The sequence below is a fragment of the Mus pahari genome, chromosome 4 (assembly GCF_900095145.1).
Source record: "Mus pahari chromosome 4, PAHARI_EIJ_v1.1, whole genome shotgun sequence".
Classification (NCBI taxonomy): Eukaryota; Metazoa; Chordata; class Mammalia; order Rodentia; family Muridae; genus Mus; species Mus pahari.
In genome coordinates, this window is record NC_034593.1 from 50,357,924 (window position 1) to 50,378,686 (window position 20,763).

Sequence of the window (20,763 nt, forward strand, 5' to 3'; positions counted from 1 at the left end):
GTCTACAAAGTGAGTTCCAGGACAGCCAGAGCTATACAGAGAAAAAAAAAAGTCTCTGACCTTCATACGCATGTTACATCATGAATGTATGTGTTGAGATGGCTGCATGGGTAAAAGTGCTTACTGTATAAGCCTAGCAACTTGAATTAAATCTCCAGGCACATATAAGGGTGGAAGAGGAGAACTGACTCCACAAAATTGTCCCCTACCCTCTATAAGTATGCCCATACTTATATACACACAACATACTTACTCATATATATGCAAAATAATGATAATGTTGAGTTGATTAAAATGGCTGAAAGTTGGGGAAAACTGGAGATCCAAATAAAATCCCACAGACAATTAGATGTTTGTGGATTATGGATTTTATTTTTTTAAGATAGCATTAAAACCAAGAAGAATCAGTCCAAAATGTTATGAACTTGACTGCAATGATACCCTCCAGATAGAGATGACCAGGTACCAGACCCCTTCAAGTTGATAGCTTTTTCCAGGGAAGAATGTTCTCATATGCTAATGCTTACATCCACAACCAAGGTTGGGCCCCTGGCCACACTTCTACAATTTCCAAACTGATGTCATTGATCTCATACCCTTAGTCTTCCTAAACCATGAAAGAGAACATTCTGGCTATCTGAGTTCTAGGATGTTGTTTAGATCTTCATGTGATGGTATCGGGATGGTGCTGATGCTAAGGTCCTGTTCCCCAATTGGTTCTTGATCTGTTAGTAATGGAGTCGTGGGCCAATTGCTGGGCAGAAGGAACAGGCAGAACTTCTGGGTCCCTGGAGGCAAGCAGGCAGACACAAAGGGTGGGGGTTGGGGGGAGTGTTCACTATGCTTCTGAGGGAGAAAAAGTGACCAGCCTTGTGAGATCTCGGATGGAGAGGCCACAGGCCACTCCTACAGGCCGGTGGTTGGGAGTATTTAGCTGTGACTAGTTGTAACGAAGCACCTAAAGTGGAGGGCAGGCAGAGAGGCGCAGAGCTAAGAGTATTGATAAGGACATGCTTCGCCAGGCAGGAGGCAAGTAGCGCCCAGCAATCGTGCCAAAAAGGCAATTTGAAATTGAACAACTGTGTGTATCCATGTTTTTTTATCCATGGATTCAAGGGAAGCTGGGCAGGGGCTGGTAGCTCATCCCATTCCCAGAGCTTAGGTGGAGTAGCAAAGGCTACATGCAACATGATGGTTAAAGTATTGCTGTTTAGGCAGTGAAGTTACCAGCTAGAAAACTCAGTTCTTGTGTTCACTGTACCATTACTAGTACTTACTATGGTGGTATAACTCTTACAAACCATGAAAGGTCTGTTAAGAAACTGCACTGTTGATATGAGGAGGAATAAAAAAACTGGCAAAAAAAGGGGGGGGGGCTGGTCCACTTCTATTTATCTTGACTCAAATAATTAGAATTCATTTCATTCAATAATACACACCAAAGCAAGTTAAAAATGGAGATTTGAGGTCTAGTGAGATGGCTCAGCGACTGCTCTTTTGTTGGTCATGAGTTCAAATCCCAGCAACCACATGGTGGCTCACAACCATCCATAATGAGAAACAAATAATAAAAAAAACAAAAACAAAAACAAAAACAAAAAACCTATGAGCCAGAGCAAGCTGGGCCAGAGCAAGAGGGAGAAGGGGAAGGGAGAAAAAAATGGCGATTTGAAACTATCCAAGCAGGCTTTCCTGAAGTCTCATGGAGAAGACAAGGCTTGAACCTGGGGCGAGTAACCGGAGACCACCGCACACTCTTACAAGCACTCACACACACTGAACCTCTTGGCATGAAAACAACTGGTCAGTGATTTACATTCAGGCAAATACAAGAAGCCTCTGGCTAACATCCTCACTATCCAATAGCGACTTAACTGGCATTTCACTCTTGCACTACTCAGAATAAATATAAATCAGATGCCTTTTTTTGTTTTTTGTCCATCCAAACTCCTACTCATTTTTCCTTTGTGACAGAATTTCGTTATGTGGCCTGAGTTGGCCCTGAACTTGCAATTCTTCTGCCTCAGCTTCTTGAGAGATGGGGGCATAGGTGCACCACTATCTCTGAGGATTTAATACCTTTTTTTAAAAAAGCATAAAGGTTATAGCAGGGGCTGAAGACGTGGCTTTAAAGTACTTGTTGCAGAAGCACAGAGCCCCGAGTTCAGATTCTGAGTGCGTACGAAAAAGCTGGGCGCAGCAGTGCACACCTATAACACCAGAGCTGGGGAAGGAGCGGGCACAGAACCCACTGACTAGGTCAGGAGAACCAGTATGATCCAGGTTCAGTGAAAGACTCGGTTTGAAAAACTAAGGCAGAAAGCAACTGAGGCCATACACATGAACATGCATACGTACACATTCTCTCTCTCAGAATAGCTGCATTTCCTATCAACCAAATGGAGAAAAATCAACTCCTGAAGGCTGCCCTTTGATCTCTACATGTGTACTATGGCACAAGTGTAAAAACTTTCTTAAAAGCAGGAAAGGGGACTGCTTGGGGGTGGGGAAGGAGGAGACAATGGAGAGGGTAAGCAGAAAGATGTCAGAGTGTGGTGAGGGGTAAATAAGCATAATATATATGTATGAAAATGTCAGGATGAAATCCACTTCTTTGAATGCTAACCAAGAAAAAATAAATAAAGGCTATATAATAAAGGGTAAAGAACCTGTAGTATGCTGATGGGAAATGCTCACTGCTTCTCCACATTTTAAATCCAAGAGATCATTGGGTCCTAACTAGTTACACCAATCTCCAAGTCACCAAAAGGGGAAATGCCTCATCCTGTCTGTAGGGGTCTCACAAGATAATGTTTCTACCTTCTTCAAATAACTAACAAAACGCAAGAGAGTGCAGGGGGCTCTTTTAACCCCTAATGGCATCAAAAAATAAATCGGACCATTTATTATTAAACAGTGCAATGGAATGACTTGTTTAAGATGATTGTAAGACTATATTCTTGGGTCACAGACCATTCCAAAGAGTAGCTAAATATCAGGAAGACCTCTGCTTCCTACCCTGCCAGGATGAATAGGGGAGGAACATCTTGTCTGTAGCCCAGTGGCCTAACTACCATCCCAGCCTGGCTCTGACAGTCTCCCAATCTTAGTGTCTGTCTTTAACATTGCTTCCAGCTCCTGAATCTGGAACACACATCCCAACAAAGCCCATTTGCCTCAGTTACTAACCTACAAATGCCAGGTATCAAGACACGCCTCCCTGCGTCCCCTCCCACCCCCACCCATGACTGTCTATCTTTTAACCTGCACCTATTTTCTTCACAGCAGCTTGGGTTTTATCTTGTTCTCCCCAATGAATGACCCATGAGGGAAGGGAATCTTATTCACCATGTTCATGCCTACACACCCTCTACCTGTAACCATGTTAAGTAGTAGATACCCATAAAATACATTCTGAGTAAGAAAAAGGTATTTATTTAAATAGAACCATTTTAAAATATGCTGGTAATAACAAAATGAGAAATAAAAGAAAAAAAAATCACACCTTCCACCACAAATTAGTACACATGCTGCCTAGCTAACAGTTCACCTGAATCCTCCTTCGCTGTCCCTAACACAAGATACACGGTGCTAAGTGGCCAGTAACAGAAACAGTAGCGCCAAACACTTGGATCTGAATTCTGGTCTTGCTGTGTCTCATTGAGGTATTTCACAACCTTGTCCCCTGCCACCTCACAGCGGGGATGATAACACCACATGTGCACAATGCTGCTGTGATGACAAAGGTGCTCAGAACAGAGCTTGCTCCAGAAGTCACTGCATCGATATCTAATGGTCACCTCACCTTGTGTTCGACATACCAATCTCAAAACCACAGGGCAAAGACCAGACTAAGCACACTGGCAGTAGAGGGCTTGCCTAAGAGGTACAAGGAAAGCCTTGGGTTCCATCCGCAGAACGACAAAAAAGAAGAGTGTGGACAGATAGCTTTAAAAGTAGCCCTCACTGTTGTGTGGACTTGATCCGCTTTGACGCCTAAGAGTTTCCTCCTAGTCGCCTTTCACCTTAGATGAAATCACAATGTGGAATTCACCACGAGGCTAAGGAAACATTATAGACTTACACTGCCTAAAAATTAGGTTTAACTACAGAGTTGGTGAGAGTTATATTTTATCATCTAACGGCTCTACATTTAGAACTTTTAAAATTCTACCTGCCTGGTTTCTGCTGTGGCGTTTTGTTTTTCCTTTGTCAGGTTGACACACGTTAAAAGTCATCTGGAAAGAGGACTCTCAGTTGAGAAAGTGTCCCCATCTGATAGCTGACAGGAGAGTCTTTGGGGCATTTTCTTGGTGGGAGAAGGGCCTAGCTCACTGAGGGCGGGGCAGGACTACCCTAGGTAGGTGGTCTTAGGTTGTACAAGAAAGCAGGCTGACTGAGTAAGCCAGACAACACATTCTTCCAGGCCAGGCTGCTGCCTGTAGGTTCCTGCCGTGCCCTCCCTCAGGTGATGGGATAAGAGTAAGATGGAATAAAGCCCATCTTTCCCAGGTTGCTCTTTTGTCATGGTGTTTTATCACCGCAACAGAAACCCAAGTAAGACACTCCTGTTTTTAAAAGTAAAAATAAATAAATAAATAAATAAATCCTCACAAACTTGGGGGAGGACAATCCCAAAGGCTAAAAATAAAGGACCAGCCTCACCAGTGTGTCCTTATCAAAACTGGGTAATTAAGTCTATATCAGAATGTTTTTGACTGTCACCTGATAGCTGAAGCCTTTATATAAGCAAAAGGGCAAGCATCCGCCTTTACCTCGACCATGAAAAGTGCTCAGAACTAATTACCAACCTCTCTGGTCTCGAAGGCAGGTGTGCTGGTTGGTTTACGTCAACCTACACAAGCTCGAGTCACCTGGGAAGAGAAGCCTGCATCTGTAAGACTGGCCTGTGGGCAGACCTGTGGGGGCACTTTCTTGATGGATGACAGATGTGCAAGCTGAGCAGCCTAGTGGGGAACATTCCTCCATGGTTCTTGCTCTGAGCTCCAGCCTTGGCTTCTTCCCCTAAGGACGGACTGTAGCTGGTAAGACACTCTGTTCTCCTTCAAGCTGCTTCTGGTGTTTTATCACGGCAACAGAAAGGCAAACTAGCACAGTTGGACAGACTACCAGTGAGAACAGAGGGCACTATTGCGGTCTATTCACAGGGTACCACCAGCCCTGTCTAAAACAGGCCTCTGGTTTCTCCACATCTCAGTACTTCAGGTCCCCCTCTTCCTCCAAACACAGCTTACCCAGCTTTAGTATTTAGGTTTTGCAGCCACATTCCAGGTGCTTTCCCAGACTATCATAGCCCCAGAGGGTGGCAACATTCCCCCTTCAGCTTCAAACATCATTTGATGTGTCTAGCTGGTACTCAAAAGTACACACGCCTAATACTGGGCTCCAAACAGCCCCTCCTATTATCTTCAGATTTTACCTAATGTTATCAGTCCCCTTCCAGCTTCAAACCTGATTGGAGCTGTCAATTTGACAGGATCTAGAATACCATGGAGACAAACCTCTGGACATACTTGTGAAGAATTACTTGTGATTAAATTAACAATCTAGGTTAAGTGAAATGGAAAGATGTATCCTAAATACAGGCAGTACCGATTCATGGGCTGGGATCCTGGACTGCATAAAAATGAGCAAGCTAGCTGTACTCCATTTCTCTCTCTCTCTCTCTCTCTCTCTCTCTCTCTCTCTCTCTCTCTCTCTCTGTGTGTGTGTGTGTGTGTGTGTGTGTGTGTGTCCTGACTAGACACCTGTATCGCTGTTCTCCAGTCTTACATCCATCTCCAGGAACAGGTCATCATTACTTCTGCAAGTACTCCAACTGACTTCCCTGCCATGCCATCAAGCCGTGTGTCAGGCGTTGGGCAGGCTCTATCAACGCTTTCACCAAGCCACACACTGCATGAGCATGACCTCTGAAGAATAACGGGTCTGCAAGGAGCCAGGATATCACAAAAGTCTTTGGACAAGCAGTCAGTGCTCTTAACCCTCTCGGACTAAATTCTTGACAGTTCATGTAAGATGCTTTATAAAGCATCTTGTTGGGCACAGATCAAAGAACACAGTGAGACAAACAATAGAAGGTGTCATGGGTGGCACGGAAAGATTTGAGAGGCAGAGAGACTTGACTAGACTTTGCAATCGGCTAGCTAGCTACATGTGAAGCCTGAACACAGGACTCCATGATTAGCTTACTGATGAGGAAACAGGGCCAGAGAGAGTTAAGTGGTTTACCCAGGGCCCTGGAGCTAACAGCAGGTGGAGCCAGTGTCTAAATCCAGGCGTTTGACCTCTGAGGTGATTCTGGTCATTTCCATAGACAGGAGTACCAGGGAGAAGGCAGTGACGACTGAAGTTGGCAGGCCTCAAATTCAAACCCTTTCACCTACTATTGGAGATGAAACTTGGGCAAGTTACTTCATTTCTCTGATCCTGTTTTCCCAGCTATAAAATGGAAATACCAACCCCATGACCTCACTCAGCTTGTTTAGAAGAGAATTTAATGAACCAGCCTATTCAGTACTGAGCACAGTTTTTCCTCCCCGAGCGGGGAGGAAGATGGGATTGGAAATGTTTTATGATCCTTTTCGATGTATATGGGTGGAGCTAGTATCCCGGGAATTCACACCACATTTAGCAAAGTTTTAAGGTTCGGTTTTAAAGGCCAGTCTCAGAAAGTTCTGAAAAGCTTCGTTCGGCCCTCCCTCCTCCCGCCCCCATTTCTTCACGTACAGGCTGGGAATGGAAAAACCTTTGTAAACCAGAGTCTTTGGAATGAATCTTCGTGAGTTACTGGTAATCTGTTAGCGTCCTTAAAGGACAAAACCAAAAATCATTTATGGATTCAAAAGCCCCTCCCCCCCCCCCCCCAGGGCTGAGAAGCTGTGTGGTGGACGCAGGGGGATAATGAAAGGCAGAGATGAGTTGTGAGTTAAGAAGTTCTGGAAGCTTCGTCCCCTGAAGTTCCCCCACTGGCCTGCAGCTCTGTGGAATAAATCAACAGAAGAAGCTAGAAAGTAAAAGGCAATGGAGGGCAGGGCCTGGCCCCGAGTGAGTGTTTTTGGCTCCCAGGGCGCCTCCCACCAGCCAGCTCCAGCCTAGGCTGGAATGTACTTCAAAGGGAACTAACTGAATGATAATAACCTCTTGTGAGGGTGCTCAGCTTGACTTAAGTGTGCAGCCAGGATTCGACGAAAATGGAAGACCGAATTGTTTTAATTATAAAGGGTGGGGCGAGTAGAAACAAATGAAAAGAAATGAAAGCAGTATTTTAAAATCCTACCGTTAAAACAGTTATTTCAGTGCAGAGGGGCAGCTCTAGCTTTCTTTCTCAAAGTCATGGAGACTGCAGAGGCAGACTGCCTGGGGGTTGGAGGGGGGGGGTCTGGTGTCAATCTCTTTTAAAGCCTGTGCCAAGCGATTCTAGAAATTCACTGCCACATTTCCTGGAGTATCTCTTTGAAACACCTCCTCACACACGCTCAGTTGCCAGACTGGCTCTATAAAAGTGCAGATTCGAAACTCTGATACTTGGGAGGAAACGTTTGTTGAGTCTGTAATTATTATCCAAAGCCTGTTATCTCCTAAGAATCACTCAAAGGGAGGCAAAATGTAGATATACTTCTGACTTAAACAAAAACTGTAAAGTAGATTTTTGAAATGGAATACTTCCTCATGCCTCTGTGATCTCATTTTCCTTAGTACAAAACAAGTCTCCACTTTAAAACAATGACCAATTTGTTTTCAAAGGGACTTTTTATTATGTACATATTTATTTAAAGGGACAAGAAGTATCATGGAACAGATTTGAACTGGCACCCATTTTCTTTTCTCCCCATTTCCTTACCCTTACCCTTACCCAGACCAAAATCTCATTATGTATCTCTGGCTAGCCAGAATTTGCTATGTAGACCAGGCTGGCCTGTAGCTGGCAGTGGTCCTTTGTTTCCTGAGTGCTGACCTAGGTTATAGACATACACTACCTTCCTCTGTGGGGGAACACAATAGACACCCTCAACTCCTAGACAAATTCACCACTTTCTAGAAATTGAATTAGAAGATGCAGGGACAGACTGTTTCCAGCCCAACATGTGTGATAAGAACATGTGTTGAGTAGATACATGAATGGATGAACTTAAAACAGCCATCTCACTACAGATGACTTAGGGGTATATGGTGAACGTAGGACAACAGGACCTGCCAAATGCCTTAGTCAATCCTGAAACCTAACTCAGACAGTGCACTTTCCTATATACCCCATGTTCCAAAGGCTGTGAAGCAGCCACTGATTACCCTGCATGCTTTGCTAGGTATGTTTTTAAGTTCTGAAAAATCTCTTAAAAACTCAAGACAAAAAAAAAAACAGCCCTTTAAATCTTCCCTGGGAGGAGCAAGGCTTTCCTTGGAAGTATGGATATGAAATGTCTCTGTGAGGCTGGGCAGCTGACCCCACCCCCACCCCCACCCCCAGAGTGGCTGTCAAGCTTGACACAAATCTGTAAGACCTGCTGAAAGAATCCTGTGCCTGCCTCCCTCCATCTGTGTCCCTGTTGCCCTGGAAACGAAAGGCCAACCTTAGTCAGCAGTTTTGTTTACAAGCTGTGCTCCCCTACCCCCACCCCCACCCCCATGTGCCAATTAAAGAGAGGATAGAGGGGAAACAGTATGGAATTGGCTTGAAAATAGTTAGCGGCCCAGGCCCTCAAAAGCTCAATGCTGTTGCTTCAGAAAATAATGCTAAATTTAGGGACTACACTTAAGGAAATATCCCAAGTTGAGAGACAGAGAGAGCACACACAAGGGGTGTGGGGGTGTGAGGTTGTGCGGAAAGAGTGAGTCTGAATTATGTAATATGGGGAAATCATCCACATGTGCTATATATCCTTATAAAAACTCCACAACATGTATGAATATATGTATACATATATGTGTACAGTATACGTGTATCCCACCTATGGATGTATAGACGCCATACCACATGTATGGAAGTCAGAGAACAACTTGTGGTAATTGCCCTCTTTCTGCCTTATGATTTTCGGGGATCAAAGTCAAGAGCCATGCTTGGTGGCAAGTGCCTTTACTCTTTGAGTCATTTTACAGGCATATATATATATATATATATATATATATATATATATATGCACTGTCATTGTCTTCAGACACACCAGAAGAGAACATCAGATTCTACAACAGATGGTTGTGAGCCACCATGTGGTTGCTGGGAATTGAACTCAGCACCTCTGGAAGAGCAGTAGGTGCTCTTAACCTCTGAGCCACCTCTCCAGCCTCAGGCCCCTTTTTTTATTTTCCTATTTTGAGACAGGGTCTGTCACTAATTGCCTTAAACTCACTTGTCAGCCCCGGGTAGCCTAAACTCTCAATTTTCCTGCCTTAGCCTTCCAAGGTCTTAGAACTCGAGGCCTGCTACCACCAGGCCTAGCCTAGTTAAGATGCTAAATCTATGGAGATCCTGCTACTTTGACCCCAATTCAGCAGTGGTTGAAGAGCTTACTGGCCAGGAGGAGTGGTCAATGGAAAGAGATACAGAAGTATCTTATACTGTAGGAAGTGAAGTTGTCTGGGTTCAGTGACAATAATAAAAGTCAAAGAGGTAAGTAACCACTGGGACCCAAGGAGGTAATGATGTTAATTTACCCTTTGACCAACAGCTTAGATTAGAACAAATTATTCTGTCTTATCTGCTACCGTAAAAGACATTTCAAAGCAGTCATGTCCCACTTATCCTTGTATTACTCTCAATCCCATGGATACGGGCCAAGGGCATCAAGGGAGAAAAAGGAAGAAAGGGGAAACAGAGTTTCATCCTAAACCAGTGGAAACTCACTTTAAACCTGCAATCAAAGCCGTCTCCAAATCTATTTTGTTAATGCCCTCAGTGACTTCAGCACCAATGAGCTATGGCAGGACTCTACTGGGCCTGTTGGCAGGGTGTACAGACCAGAAGGCTATGGCTACACTGACTGAGGAACTGCTTTCTCCACGGAGCAACATCAAACCGTAGGTGGAGCAATAAATGAAGAGAAGGATGAAGAGAAACGAACAAGGACTGAGAAGACAGGCTGTACAGTTCAAGATCTCCTGCAGGCAGGGGAGCCAGGCTGATTACAGACCTCTCAGTGAGCAAGAGATGTTCAGGCGGCTGCTGGCGGCTGAGGCAGAACCAACCAAGGTGAGTTTCTAGAAGCCCCAGAGATCTCATCAGGGAAAACCAGTCCTCCTCACTATTAATTCCCATTTGGTGCTAGAAAGCAGCTGGACAGGTGAACCAAAGGCCATTTTTTACTTTGAGTCTTCCCTACCTCTACCCTGGAGTCAAGGCACAAATAGCAAAGCGAAAAATCACCAGAAGAAAGAAGGGGTGGGCAGTATGGGTTGGTCAAAGTGCTATGCTGAGCAAGCCATCTGTGGCCAACCCCTCAAATCCCAGACTGGAAGGAGAGAGCTGACTCCCGAAAACTGGACTCTCACCTCCACCAGCATGCCAAAGGGCTGGGGTAATGACTTAGCAAGGAAGAACAATTGCTGTTCTTGCACAGGATACAGGTCAGTTCTCAGCACCCACAAGGTGGTTCACATCCATCCTTAGCTCTCATTTCGGGGGATCCAATGACCTCTTCCAAAGGATCCAGGCATGCCTATGGTGTACATATATGCATGCATGCAACATTCACACATGTAAAAGAAGATGCATCCTTTGTAAAAAAAAAAAAAAAATTGAAGCTGACCAAGATGATATCCAAGATATTCTGGAAATAATCCTCAGAAAACACATTCGCACCATTATCATCTGGCCTTATTACCTATGACTTGTAACAGGGACCATGCTGTTTCTGGATGGAGTTGGAGTGAGGAAGCCAACCTTCCACGATTAATAAGTCTACTTCAGAGGGTTTTCTTCTATAATCCAGTAACAAAATTAAAGAGATCAAAACCATCCATCCTACCTCTTAACTAGACATGCACGCACACACATACTCACTGGTACTCACAGGCACATACACTACACTGCACTACACATGCACATACATACACACACACACACACACACACACACACACACACAGTCAAAGCTGAGCAGTCGTTGCCAGCCTTTCTTTTGCTGCACTGTGGGAAGGACTGGATACTGGGATTCCCTAAAACGCACCAAGTTCCCCAGCTGCCACAGCTCAGTACTGAAGGAACTATGTTGGCATTTCTGTAATATGAACCATCAAAACTATCCCTGGCTCAAAGGCACCTCCAGCTAGAATAAAGGAAACAATGCCAGGCCCTTTTCCACACCCCTTTTCGCAAATTCTTTCTGTGGAAAAGGAGGAGATGGGGCAAAAGGAAGGAGGAAGAGATGGACACAAATCACGCCTAACAAAAGAGTGACCTGAAAACACACACACACACACACACACACACACACACGATCATTTAAATTCAAAATGATTTATAAGTGCTAAATGTATAAAGACAATTTATAAATGCTAATTTATAAATGCTTATTCCAAATAAGAAATTGATTGATGCCACACAGAAATATCCAAAAATGGAAAACAACAAATAATATGATTATCTCCTGCCAAGAAACATGATAGATCTTAAAAACTTTAATAAAAATTGTTACCATGATGCAGCCAAGAAAGCAAAAACGTAGATTCTATGAACAAAAGTAGTAACTATAGTTATTTAATAGTCTTCTTCCTTAACTTGATACTCATTTTCCCTATTTTCAAACACTACATCTGAGATGTATTTGATGAGCAAGACATTGCAATTGATAAAAAATGAATAGATTTTAAAATAACAGCTGTAACTTGAGAAAGTCTTTATAACACCCCCATATTCCCTTCCAAGGATACTCTCTGAGCAGTTAAAACTACGCTTTTAACGATGGCAAAAAGACTCGAACTCAGCCAGGTGTCTTTCTTTCTGCCCCTCCCCCCCATCGTCTTTCTTTCTCCCTCCCATATCCTCTTCTTTTTTGCTTCTCTCTCTTTCTTTCTGCTCTGTTCTGGGAACCAGAACCTTGAACACTCTAGGCAAGTACTCTCCCACTGAGCTAGGCCCCCAGCCAACTCTGGGGCCTCAAACTCTCAACCCTGAGTCGGTCTTCTGAGTTCTGGACTGAAGGAATGCATCGCCATGCCTGGCTTCTTTATTTTGTTTATGATGTACAATGCTGAGCCCTCGGAAGACATATAGCAGTTTTCTCTTGACCAAATAGGTGAATAAATGTGCACAAATATGGGAATAAATATTATGGGCAGGGTGGCACATCTTAATCCCAGGATTTAGGAGCTGAGGCAGAAGGATCTTTGACAACAAGTTTGACAACAAGACTTTTTTTTTTTGAGACAATGTATCATCATGTTGCTCTGGCTGCCCTGGAACTCACTCTGTAGACCAGGCAGGCCTTGAATTCACAAAGATGCACCTACCCCTGCCTCCCAAAGGCTGGGATTAAAGGCATGTGCTATCATGCCCAGCTATAAAAAGACAAACTTAAAAGAAAAAAAGTCTAAAAGATGCCCATGCAGGTTTGTAGAACATTCTGATCAAATCCACATCCAAACCAGTTTTCCTTCTCATTCTGCTTTGACTCTATCCTTTTTCACGCTCTATTGTAGAACAAGATGGCTGGTTACAGGGGACTTGTTTTATGGAATGCCTGCCTACTATCTCCTTGAAAGGGGAAAGTTGACTCCATTTCTAGAACCAGACCCTAAGACACTGGCAGCTTCTCTCTCCCATCTCTTTCTACTCTCTCTTCCGGAGGATTGCTGCCATAATGTCCTGGTACTCTTGAGCTTGTTATGCTTCCTGTAATCCCAACTAAGCCCCAGCTGCCAGCAGTACTCACCATTAGCTACATCCTCCTGGACCTTGCAAACCACGCACCAGTTGACTACCACTAAGTAACCTCAAGTCAATGGCAACAGAAGAACCACCTACCTTGGCCCTTTCTAAATTCTTAAACTACAAAACTGTGATTAAAGTAAATGACTATTTCAAGTCTCCGAGTTTGGGGGATAATTTGTTACAAAGTAATTGGAAGATGTTCTTTCTCAGTTTCTCCTTTCTTTTTAAACACTACCAGTGGCAGGCAAGGTAGCCATGCCAATATAACCATGTCCATGAGCTAGTTTTTAGATCTTTAGCTCCTAAGGTTAGCCCTGAAGATAGTTGAGGCAGAGAGAGTTGGGAGAAGAAACTGGTCTGTGAATAGTGGCAGGCAAGGTAGCCATGCCAATATAACCATGTCCATGAGCTAGTTTAGATCTTTAGCTCCTAAGGTTAGCCCTGAAGATAGTTGAGGCAGAGAGAGTTGAGAGAAGAAACTGGTCTGTGAATAGGAGTCTTTGGCCTTATCTTGAAAGCAAAGGGCCACCTAAGGCCACAGACTCTCCAGCGGGTACCATGGAAGACCATACCTGCCTCATGAGCTCCTCTTGACGCATCCTAATCCTCTCTCTCTCCATCTGGATCCTCTGAAGGCGCAGTTTCTGCTGCTGCTGCTGCTGAGTGGTCAGTGCATTGGGCACACTCATGAGCCCCGTGGGTGGGTTCTGAGTCGGGTGGTTCTGTGGACTCAGGCTAGTGGCCACGACTTGCTGGTGCTGGTGATTCATCGCTACGGAAGGGAATAATGAAAACAGATCAATGACCAAGGTCTGTGACACCTTATCATAAAGAGACCATCAGAATGCTTTGTGCATAGAGTATAGATTCCTGAATTCCTTTCAAGCACTTTACCATTAATTACTATTATTTAACAATTATTCAATTCCTGAAGGTACAGGTACCAGGTCCACACTGTCCAGTATTAGCTTTCTGTACTGTAAAACATCTTAATTCGTGTTTCTTATACCTAGAATACGTTTTTTATCATACTTATTTGTGTGTGTGTGTGTATACATGTGTGTAGGTTTCTGTGCTCATGCTTGTGCACGTGTGAGCCACATACACATGTAAGCCATAGTTGGTTCTCTACTTCCACATGTGGGTCCCTGAGTTGGACTCAGAAAGCTAGGCTTATACCAAGTACCTTTACCCACTAGGCCATCTTACAAGCCCCAGCCTCATATACATATTAGATATAACATAAAAAATAGTGGTCAAAATATGTCGCACGAAGTTTGTTACAACTTAGGAAAAATTTTTCACCAGGACACCCAGGAGTGCATGAACTTTCCAAACACCCAGGATAGATGTAGCAGCATTACAGAAGGCATGTAGTCAACTCTCAATATCCAATGGCTATATAAGAATACACAGGATGAGTGGGTGAACTGAGAGTAACAGGGAAAACAAACAAACAAACAAAGACGTCAATCATAAAAGAGGCCCATTTCATCCTTTCTTGAGAAAGACTAACTCCTGGGATGGGAAGCACAGCTCAGTTAATAGAGTACTTGACTAACATGCAAGGAGCTCTTGGTTCACCCCTGGCGTCGGATAAACCTGGAGTGATGGTGCATTCCTATAATCCTAGCACTCAGGTGTGGAAACAGAGAATCAGAAACGCAGAGGACTCTTCAGCAATGCAGCAAAGCTGAGCCCTGTTTGGGCTACATGAAATCCTGTCTTAAAATGTCCACAGGGGTAGGCAGGGAGGCCAGGAAGTTGTGGCATACACAGTTAACCCCAGCATTGGAGAGGCAGAGGCAGGCTCTGAGTTGGAGGCCAGCCTGGCCCACAGAGCAAGTTCCATGACAGCCAGAGCTACACAGAGAAACATTGTCTCAAAAAATAAAATAAAATAAAATAAAATAAAGAGGAGCTGGAAAGAGGACGCCATGGTGAAGAGCCTCCTGGCTGCTCTTTTAGAGGTCCAGGTTCTCAATACTCTTGGAAGCTCATTACCATCTCCAGTGCCAGGAGACCCAACACCCTATTCTGACCTCTGCGGTCACCAGGCATGAATGTAATACACAGATATATATGCTAAGTAAACAACACACACACATACACATTTTGAGACCTTGGTTGTGCTTGAATACAGACCCTAATTCTGCTTCCAAATTCTGAGATGTTTCAATTAAAGCCCCAAAGCTAAAGGTTTGCATTTATTTGTTTGGGGGATGGGATCTTGTATGTAAAGAATGTTCTATACCACACTACCCCAAGCCCCCAAGTTGAATATTTTAATCTTCAGTTTGGAGTGAATATCATGTGGAAACATGATATCCTATACATGAAGTTACTTAGATAAAAGACATTCTGTGTCTATAGCATGTATAACAGATGGGAGGTCGTCCCAACTCAATTACTAACCTTTGATATAAGGACCCTATGGAACCCTATGGGCATTTCTCCCACACTTAGTTTGAGAAAAACAAACAAACGAACGAACAAACAAAAAACCCACAGTCCTTATTGATGGCAGAATATTTGAAATGTATATTTTCCTTCCAGAACTTGGTATATATAGCCAGCCTTTGTTGAAGGCTGGAGAAAGAAAGATTTTGGATATATAGTGTCACAGGGAAAATGTTACCTCATATACAGTTTCACCTAAGACAAAAATCCGACATCCAGAAGAGTTAATTCATAAAATCTGTTTCGAGTCAAAGGAAGGAAGTGTTAAACAATTAACTCAAAGGACAGACATTTCTGCACTCTCTAGGAAAGAGCTTTTCTACTTTACTGACATAACTGCTATAGGCAAGGAATGACACAGAATGTCCCAAACATCAGAAATGTCCAGATTGAGGGTGGGCGGGGTTAAAAAGCACAGGCTGTTAATACTATTGGCTTTTTTTCTAAATGTAAATGATCTAGTACTTTTTATTCATGTGTTTGTGTATCTATGGGGGCCTAGGAAAGCGAAACAAGCCACCAGACATGGGTTTTGAGATCTGAGATGGTCCTCTGGAAGAACATCGTGTACTCTGTAGTACTGAGCCACCTCTCCAGGCCAAATTTCTCAAGTTTTAAAGACTCTGACTGAGGTCTGCGAAGTTACCAACATAACAAGGTTGGTGGGGCATTGTCTTCAGCAACCTAAGTAGAGCATCCTTACAGAACATCCTTGCTGCCCAGGGTTTGCTCACAGACAGTACAGTCAGTCCTCCACCACACAACTCCATACCACAACCAGACGCTCTCTGTAGCTTTTATTAATGTCTGATTTTTAAAATCTGGGTATTTAAGACTCAGAGGCCGGTTCTTCCCAAAACCACACCCTCGCTGATCTTCAGAACATCTGCTCTTGCAGGTGTTCACTCTCACGGGAGACACTGGTGGGAAGAGACAGTAGAGCTCTTTTTTCCTTCCACCAAATTTAGATTTGACCATTTAGACTAAACATCCCTGGTTATTAACTTCAGAGTCTCGACCTTAGACAATGGCTTTGTTTTCAAAATAAAACATAGTCAAGCACAGCACATTCACCACACCACGTGAGGATATTTATAATAATATTACAATAGTAAAAGACTAAACAGGATCTATTCATTCATTCATTCATTCATTCATTCAATGTGCATTGGTGGTTTGCCTGCATGGATGTCTGTGTGTGGATGTCAGATCCTCTGGAAGTGGAGCTGAGAGAGTTGTAAGCTGCCATGTGGTTTCTAGGAATCAACCCTGGGTCCTCTGGAAGAGTAGCCATCTCTCCAGCCCTCTAAACATGATCTTACTGTCTATCAGTTTTACATTATAGTCGTCCTTTCAAGGGCATTCTAAATAATAATAATAATAAGAAGAAGAAGAACAACAACAACAACAATAATAATAATTCCAGAAAATAAGGGAATAGGATAATCTCACAGATCACAGGAACAAAACCACAGGGGACAAACCATATATCAGACCATGGGATAACTAATGAGAAGGGGGGGTAGACTATGCATATACACCACTTGTTCTAGAATCAGCCAGAAACAGGTAACAGCAGTGCCTCTGTGGAGGAGGCTGGGTAGGTGTCCAAGATGGAAGACCCTCTTCCACTCTGCATCATTTAAGTTCTGCCAACATGCACATACTACTTATGTAAAACACGAGCCAATTTTTTTAATTAAAAACTGAAATAGCAGGGGCTGGAGAGATGACTAGGCAGTTAAGAGTGATTGTTGTTCTTGCGGAAGGAGGTTTCCCAGCACATGTGTAACAGCTGACAACTCCCCTTAACTTCAGTTCCCAGGAACCCAGTGCCCTCTCCTGGCCTTCTCGGACACCAGGCACACATGCAGTGCATAAACATACATACAGCCAAAATATTCCCACACGTGAAATAAAAATAAATCATTTTTTTCCCCAAAAAAGTTCAAAACACAAAAACTATGGCCCTGCAAATGTCAAACTCAGTATTTTCCGGGATCCCGTGAATTAAAATGACACTAGAATTATTTCAAACACAACAAATAAGGCTGAGAAGGTAAGACCATCAGAGCTAAGAGTCTGCTGTTGCAGTTTCGCAGATTGCAATTCAGAAATTAGGAAAACAAGACCAAGAAGAAGCAGCCTAGAAGCCAAGTGTCTTGGCTTAATTCAGGCATCTACCATTCAACTCTGTTCCTTCCCACTGATTAATGTCTAAAGGCTCCTGAGATGCCGCTAGACTGGAGCTCATGACCGTCACTGCTGGTCGAATGTCTTTAAAGTCACTGCCTTTGGGGGTCAGGGGAAGAGAAGATGGCTACAGCACAAAGAATGTCACCAGGAAAACAGTCAAACATCTGACTGCAATGCACAAAATATTCCTTGGGATGATGATATTCCAGAACATTTTTGAGAGTAAACAATGGTCCCACTTTTAAAAAGAGTACCCCAATGCAGTATGAGGCCAAACTATCATGAACTGCTCAGAAAGACTAAAGACCTTATGGGTTCGAGACCTTTGCTATCCTCCAAAGAAAGAAATAATCCAAACACATGATTCCTCTACTGACACAAAATAGAATCAAGCTCAAGTTGAGCCATCTGTTTTTCCTGCTTCCAAGAGAGTATAATTATCTTTTTCATCTTTTGGGGGAAAGGAGAAGAACTGGTTTTCTTCTTTTTTTGGAAAATTGGCTTTAAAAAGAAAAGAAGAGAAATTAAGCCTTTTATAATATGAAATAGAACAGCGCGAAAAACAAACTGTGGAGCATGTGACTTGTGATGCAGTAACAATGAACATCCTTGGTGAAGCATTGTGGGTAAGGGTTACTGAAAATGGACATGATCCTCTGTTCAATGCTTCCCAGGGACATTGCGCAGTGTCATTCTCTTACCCTCTCTAGCATAATACTCATGGCCATTTCTACAAAACCTTAAGAGTAAAATGAGCTCAAAGTGACGAATGTTCCTGAGTTCAGTTCTATCTAGGTGGGAAAAGCCTCTGCTTTTGAATTGCTGCCCTTTGCAGCCCCAGGAAACAGACAGCGGAGGGACAATTCAAGGAGAAAGTGTTCTGGCAACTTCCCCAGTCCAAGAGCTGAGGAGCCAGAACAGAGGGAGCTGCAACTCAAGAGGCTGCTGGACACAGTGCTCAGGATGTTTGACAAGTGTCTGTTCGGCCTCAGAGACATCTAGTGGCTTGTTCTTCTGGATTCTAGTCCTGTCTCCCTCATTTACAAACAGCTTTTGGTTCTACATTCACAGAAGGCAAAGTGGAGAAAACAAGGGCAAACAATAAGGTTAGGCATGATTATAGAGACCCTCAGAGGCAGAAATGAAGCCAACTGTAGGTAGACTGTGCAAAGAAAGACCCTGTTCCAGTGGCCAGGTGCTTCACAGAAGCTAAGAGAGACACAGATGTGACTTTATTCCCTTCTGATTCTTCCCTGCATGTCCTGCTTGAGTGTGGGAGAGAAGGAGGGCATATCCAAGGTTAGCAATGCTTCCCATCAAATTCTCTGCTTCTTCTCCTCCTCTGCTGACAACATCCTGGAGTCACAGTTTTGAAGCTCTACTTTCCTCAACGTCTCAGTGGCACAGTCCCACTTAAATGAATCACTGAGGTCGTCCTAAACCGAGACTTCCCATTTCTGCACCTATTTCTTTCTGTGTCTCCATGGCTACCAAACATGCACAGTTCTACACTGGGAGTCATTGGGGCTCATCAGCTCAATAACAGCACAATACCAATGGAGCCTATACTAATGCATACATAGAACTGGATGCTAGAACTAACTGGATGAACAAGGGGCATAAGAGACAAACCTCTGAAACAGACATACAAATAGTTCTTAAAAAAAAAATACACAGTTCCAAAGAAAAAGGAGGAAGCTTTACTGTACAGAAACCTGAAAAACAGGACTTTGCCAGGTGACCAGGGTCAGCATTAACAGCAAGGTGTGACAACAGCATATAACCTTGACAGGACATGGTGAGAATGGTGTGCCTTGGCTTTAAAATTAAAAATCTCCATCATCTTCTTTCCCAAAACCATTATGCAAGTCTAACTGTGTGTGTGTGTGTGTGTGTGTGTGTGTGTGTGTGTGTACATGTGTGCGCACATGCATTTGGTGGGGAAGTCTGATTCTAATAAAGGGGAATTATATAAAACATGAGAGCAATACTCCTCAGAACTACCAAAGTGATGCAAAACAAAGAGAACCAAAGAAATGACCACACCCAAGCAGCTTGAGACAGGACAGGTGAAGGAGCTGTCTGGATGCTCGAGGCAGGACAGGTGAAGGTGCTGTCTGGATGCTCGAGACAGGACAGGCGAAGGAGCTGTCCGGATGCTCGAGACAGGACAGGTGAAGGAGCTGTCCGGATGCTGTATGAGGTGTGGAACAGATAAAGGCAGCAGCTAAAAGCTAATGAATGAAATTTGAATGGAGATTGGAGGTTTTAATTTTATTTTTTATTCTTATTTATTTATTTATTTGGTCTTTTTGAGACAGGACCTCACTATGTATCCCTGGCTATCCTGAAACTTGGTACGTAAACCAGGGCTGACCTCCAAACTTTAGCAATCCTCCAATCTTGGCCTCCCAAGTGCATGAGTTGCCATACCTGGCTTAAAGTATGGAGTTTAATTAGCAACAATGAGCCAACACTTGTTTATTAGTTATTACAAACACAGCACATGAATGTGAGATTTAACAGCAGATGAAACTGGGTGTAGAGGTGTATAGAAATTCTACACAATTTTTTTTGTAAAAGTGCAACATTTAATTAGGGAGTATAATTAACAGGGAGGTGGGGAAAAGACACAGGGTTGGAGTGGGATATGGTCTCTAATGTATTTCATAAAAGTAAATAAGATGCAAAGGAGCTGTTTCCAGGTGTATTATGTTGTCAATCAAGATTGTAAATCTATTTTACTGCTGGACTTCTCAGTCTTAAATATACTCAAGAGGTCCCTGTCCTTTTCGAAGAGAGAAAAAATTACACCTCTACCTTTCAGGACTCCTGAGTAAGAGAGCTAAGAAATGCTGGTCAAGCCCAGCTTCGTAGATGTCTTGGCAAAGCACTGAATTATGATTAGAATTAATATTTAAATATGAATAAACAATTATTAAGCTCCTACTATGTTGAACAAATAATTTAATGGGTCTAGAGAATGTTGTGAAATATACAAAGTCACAGAAGAACAAAACAATACACATACACACACACACACACACACACGCCTTGGTGTGAGACAGACTGAAGTTGGAGAGTGACCTAAACCAAGCCAGAGTTTGAGACCAGCTAGAACACGGAAAGACTGAAAGAAAACAAAAGCAAAGAATACAGCAGGAAGAGGACGATAAAGCATTAAGAAAGGTCTATCTATCCAGTCTATACACACACACACAC

At 43.3% G+C, this 20,763-nt stretch overlaps 1 protein-coding gene across 2 annotated transcripts in view; it reads right to left on the reverse strand.

Annotated features, from left to right (window-relative positions):
* The window catches only part of Wwtr1 (WW domain containing transcription regulator 1), a 114,659-nt gene that overhangs the window by 4,660 nt on the left and 89,236 nt on the right, over nt 1-20,763 (reverse strand). For both annotated transcript variants that reach the window (XM_021195990.2, XM_021195991.2), the window contains exon 4: nt 13,458-13,657. In XM_021195990.2, the coding sequence (XP_021051649.1) occupies nt 13,458-13,657 (200 nt within the window). The remainder of the gene's footprint in view (nt 1-13,457; nt 13,658-20,763) is intronic.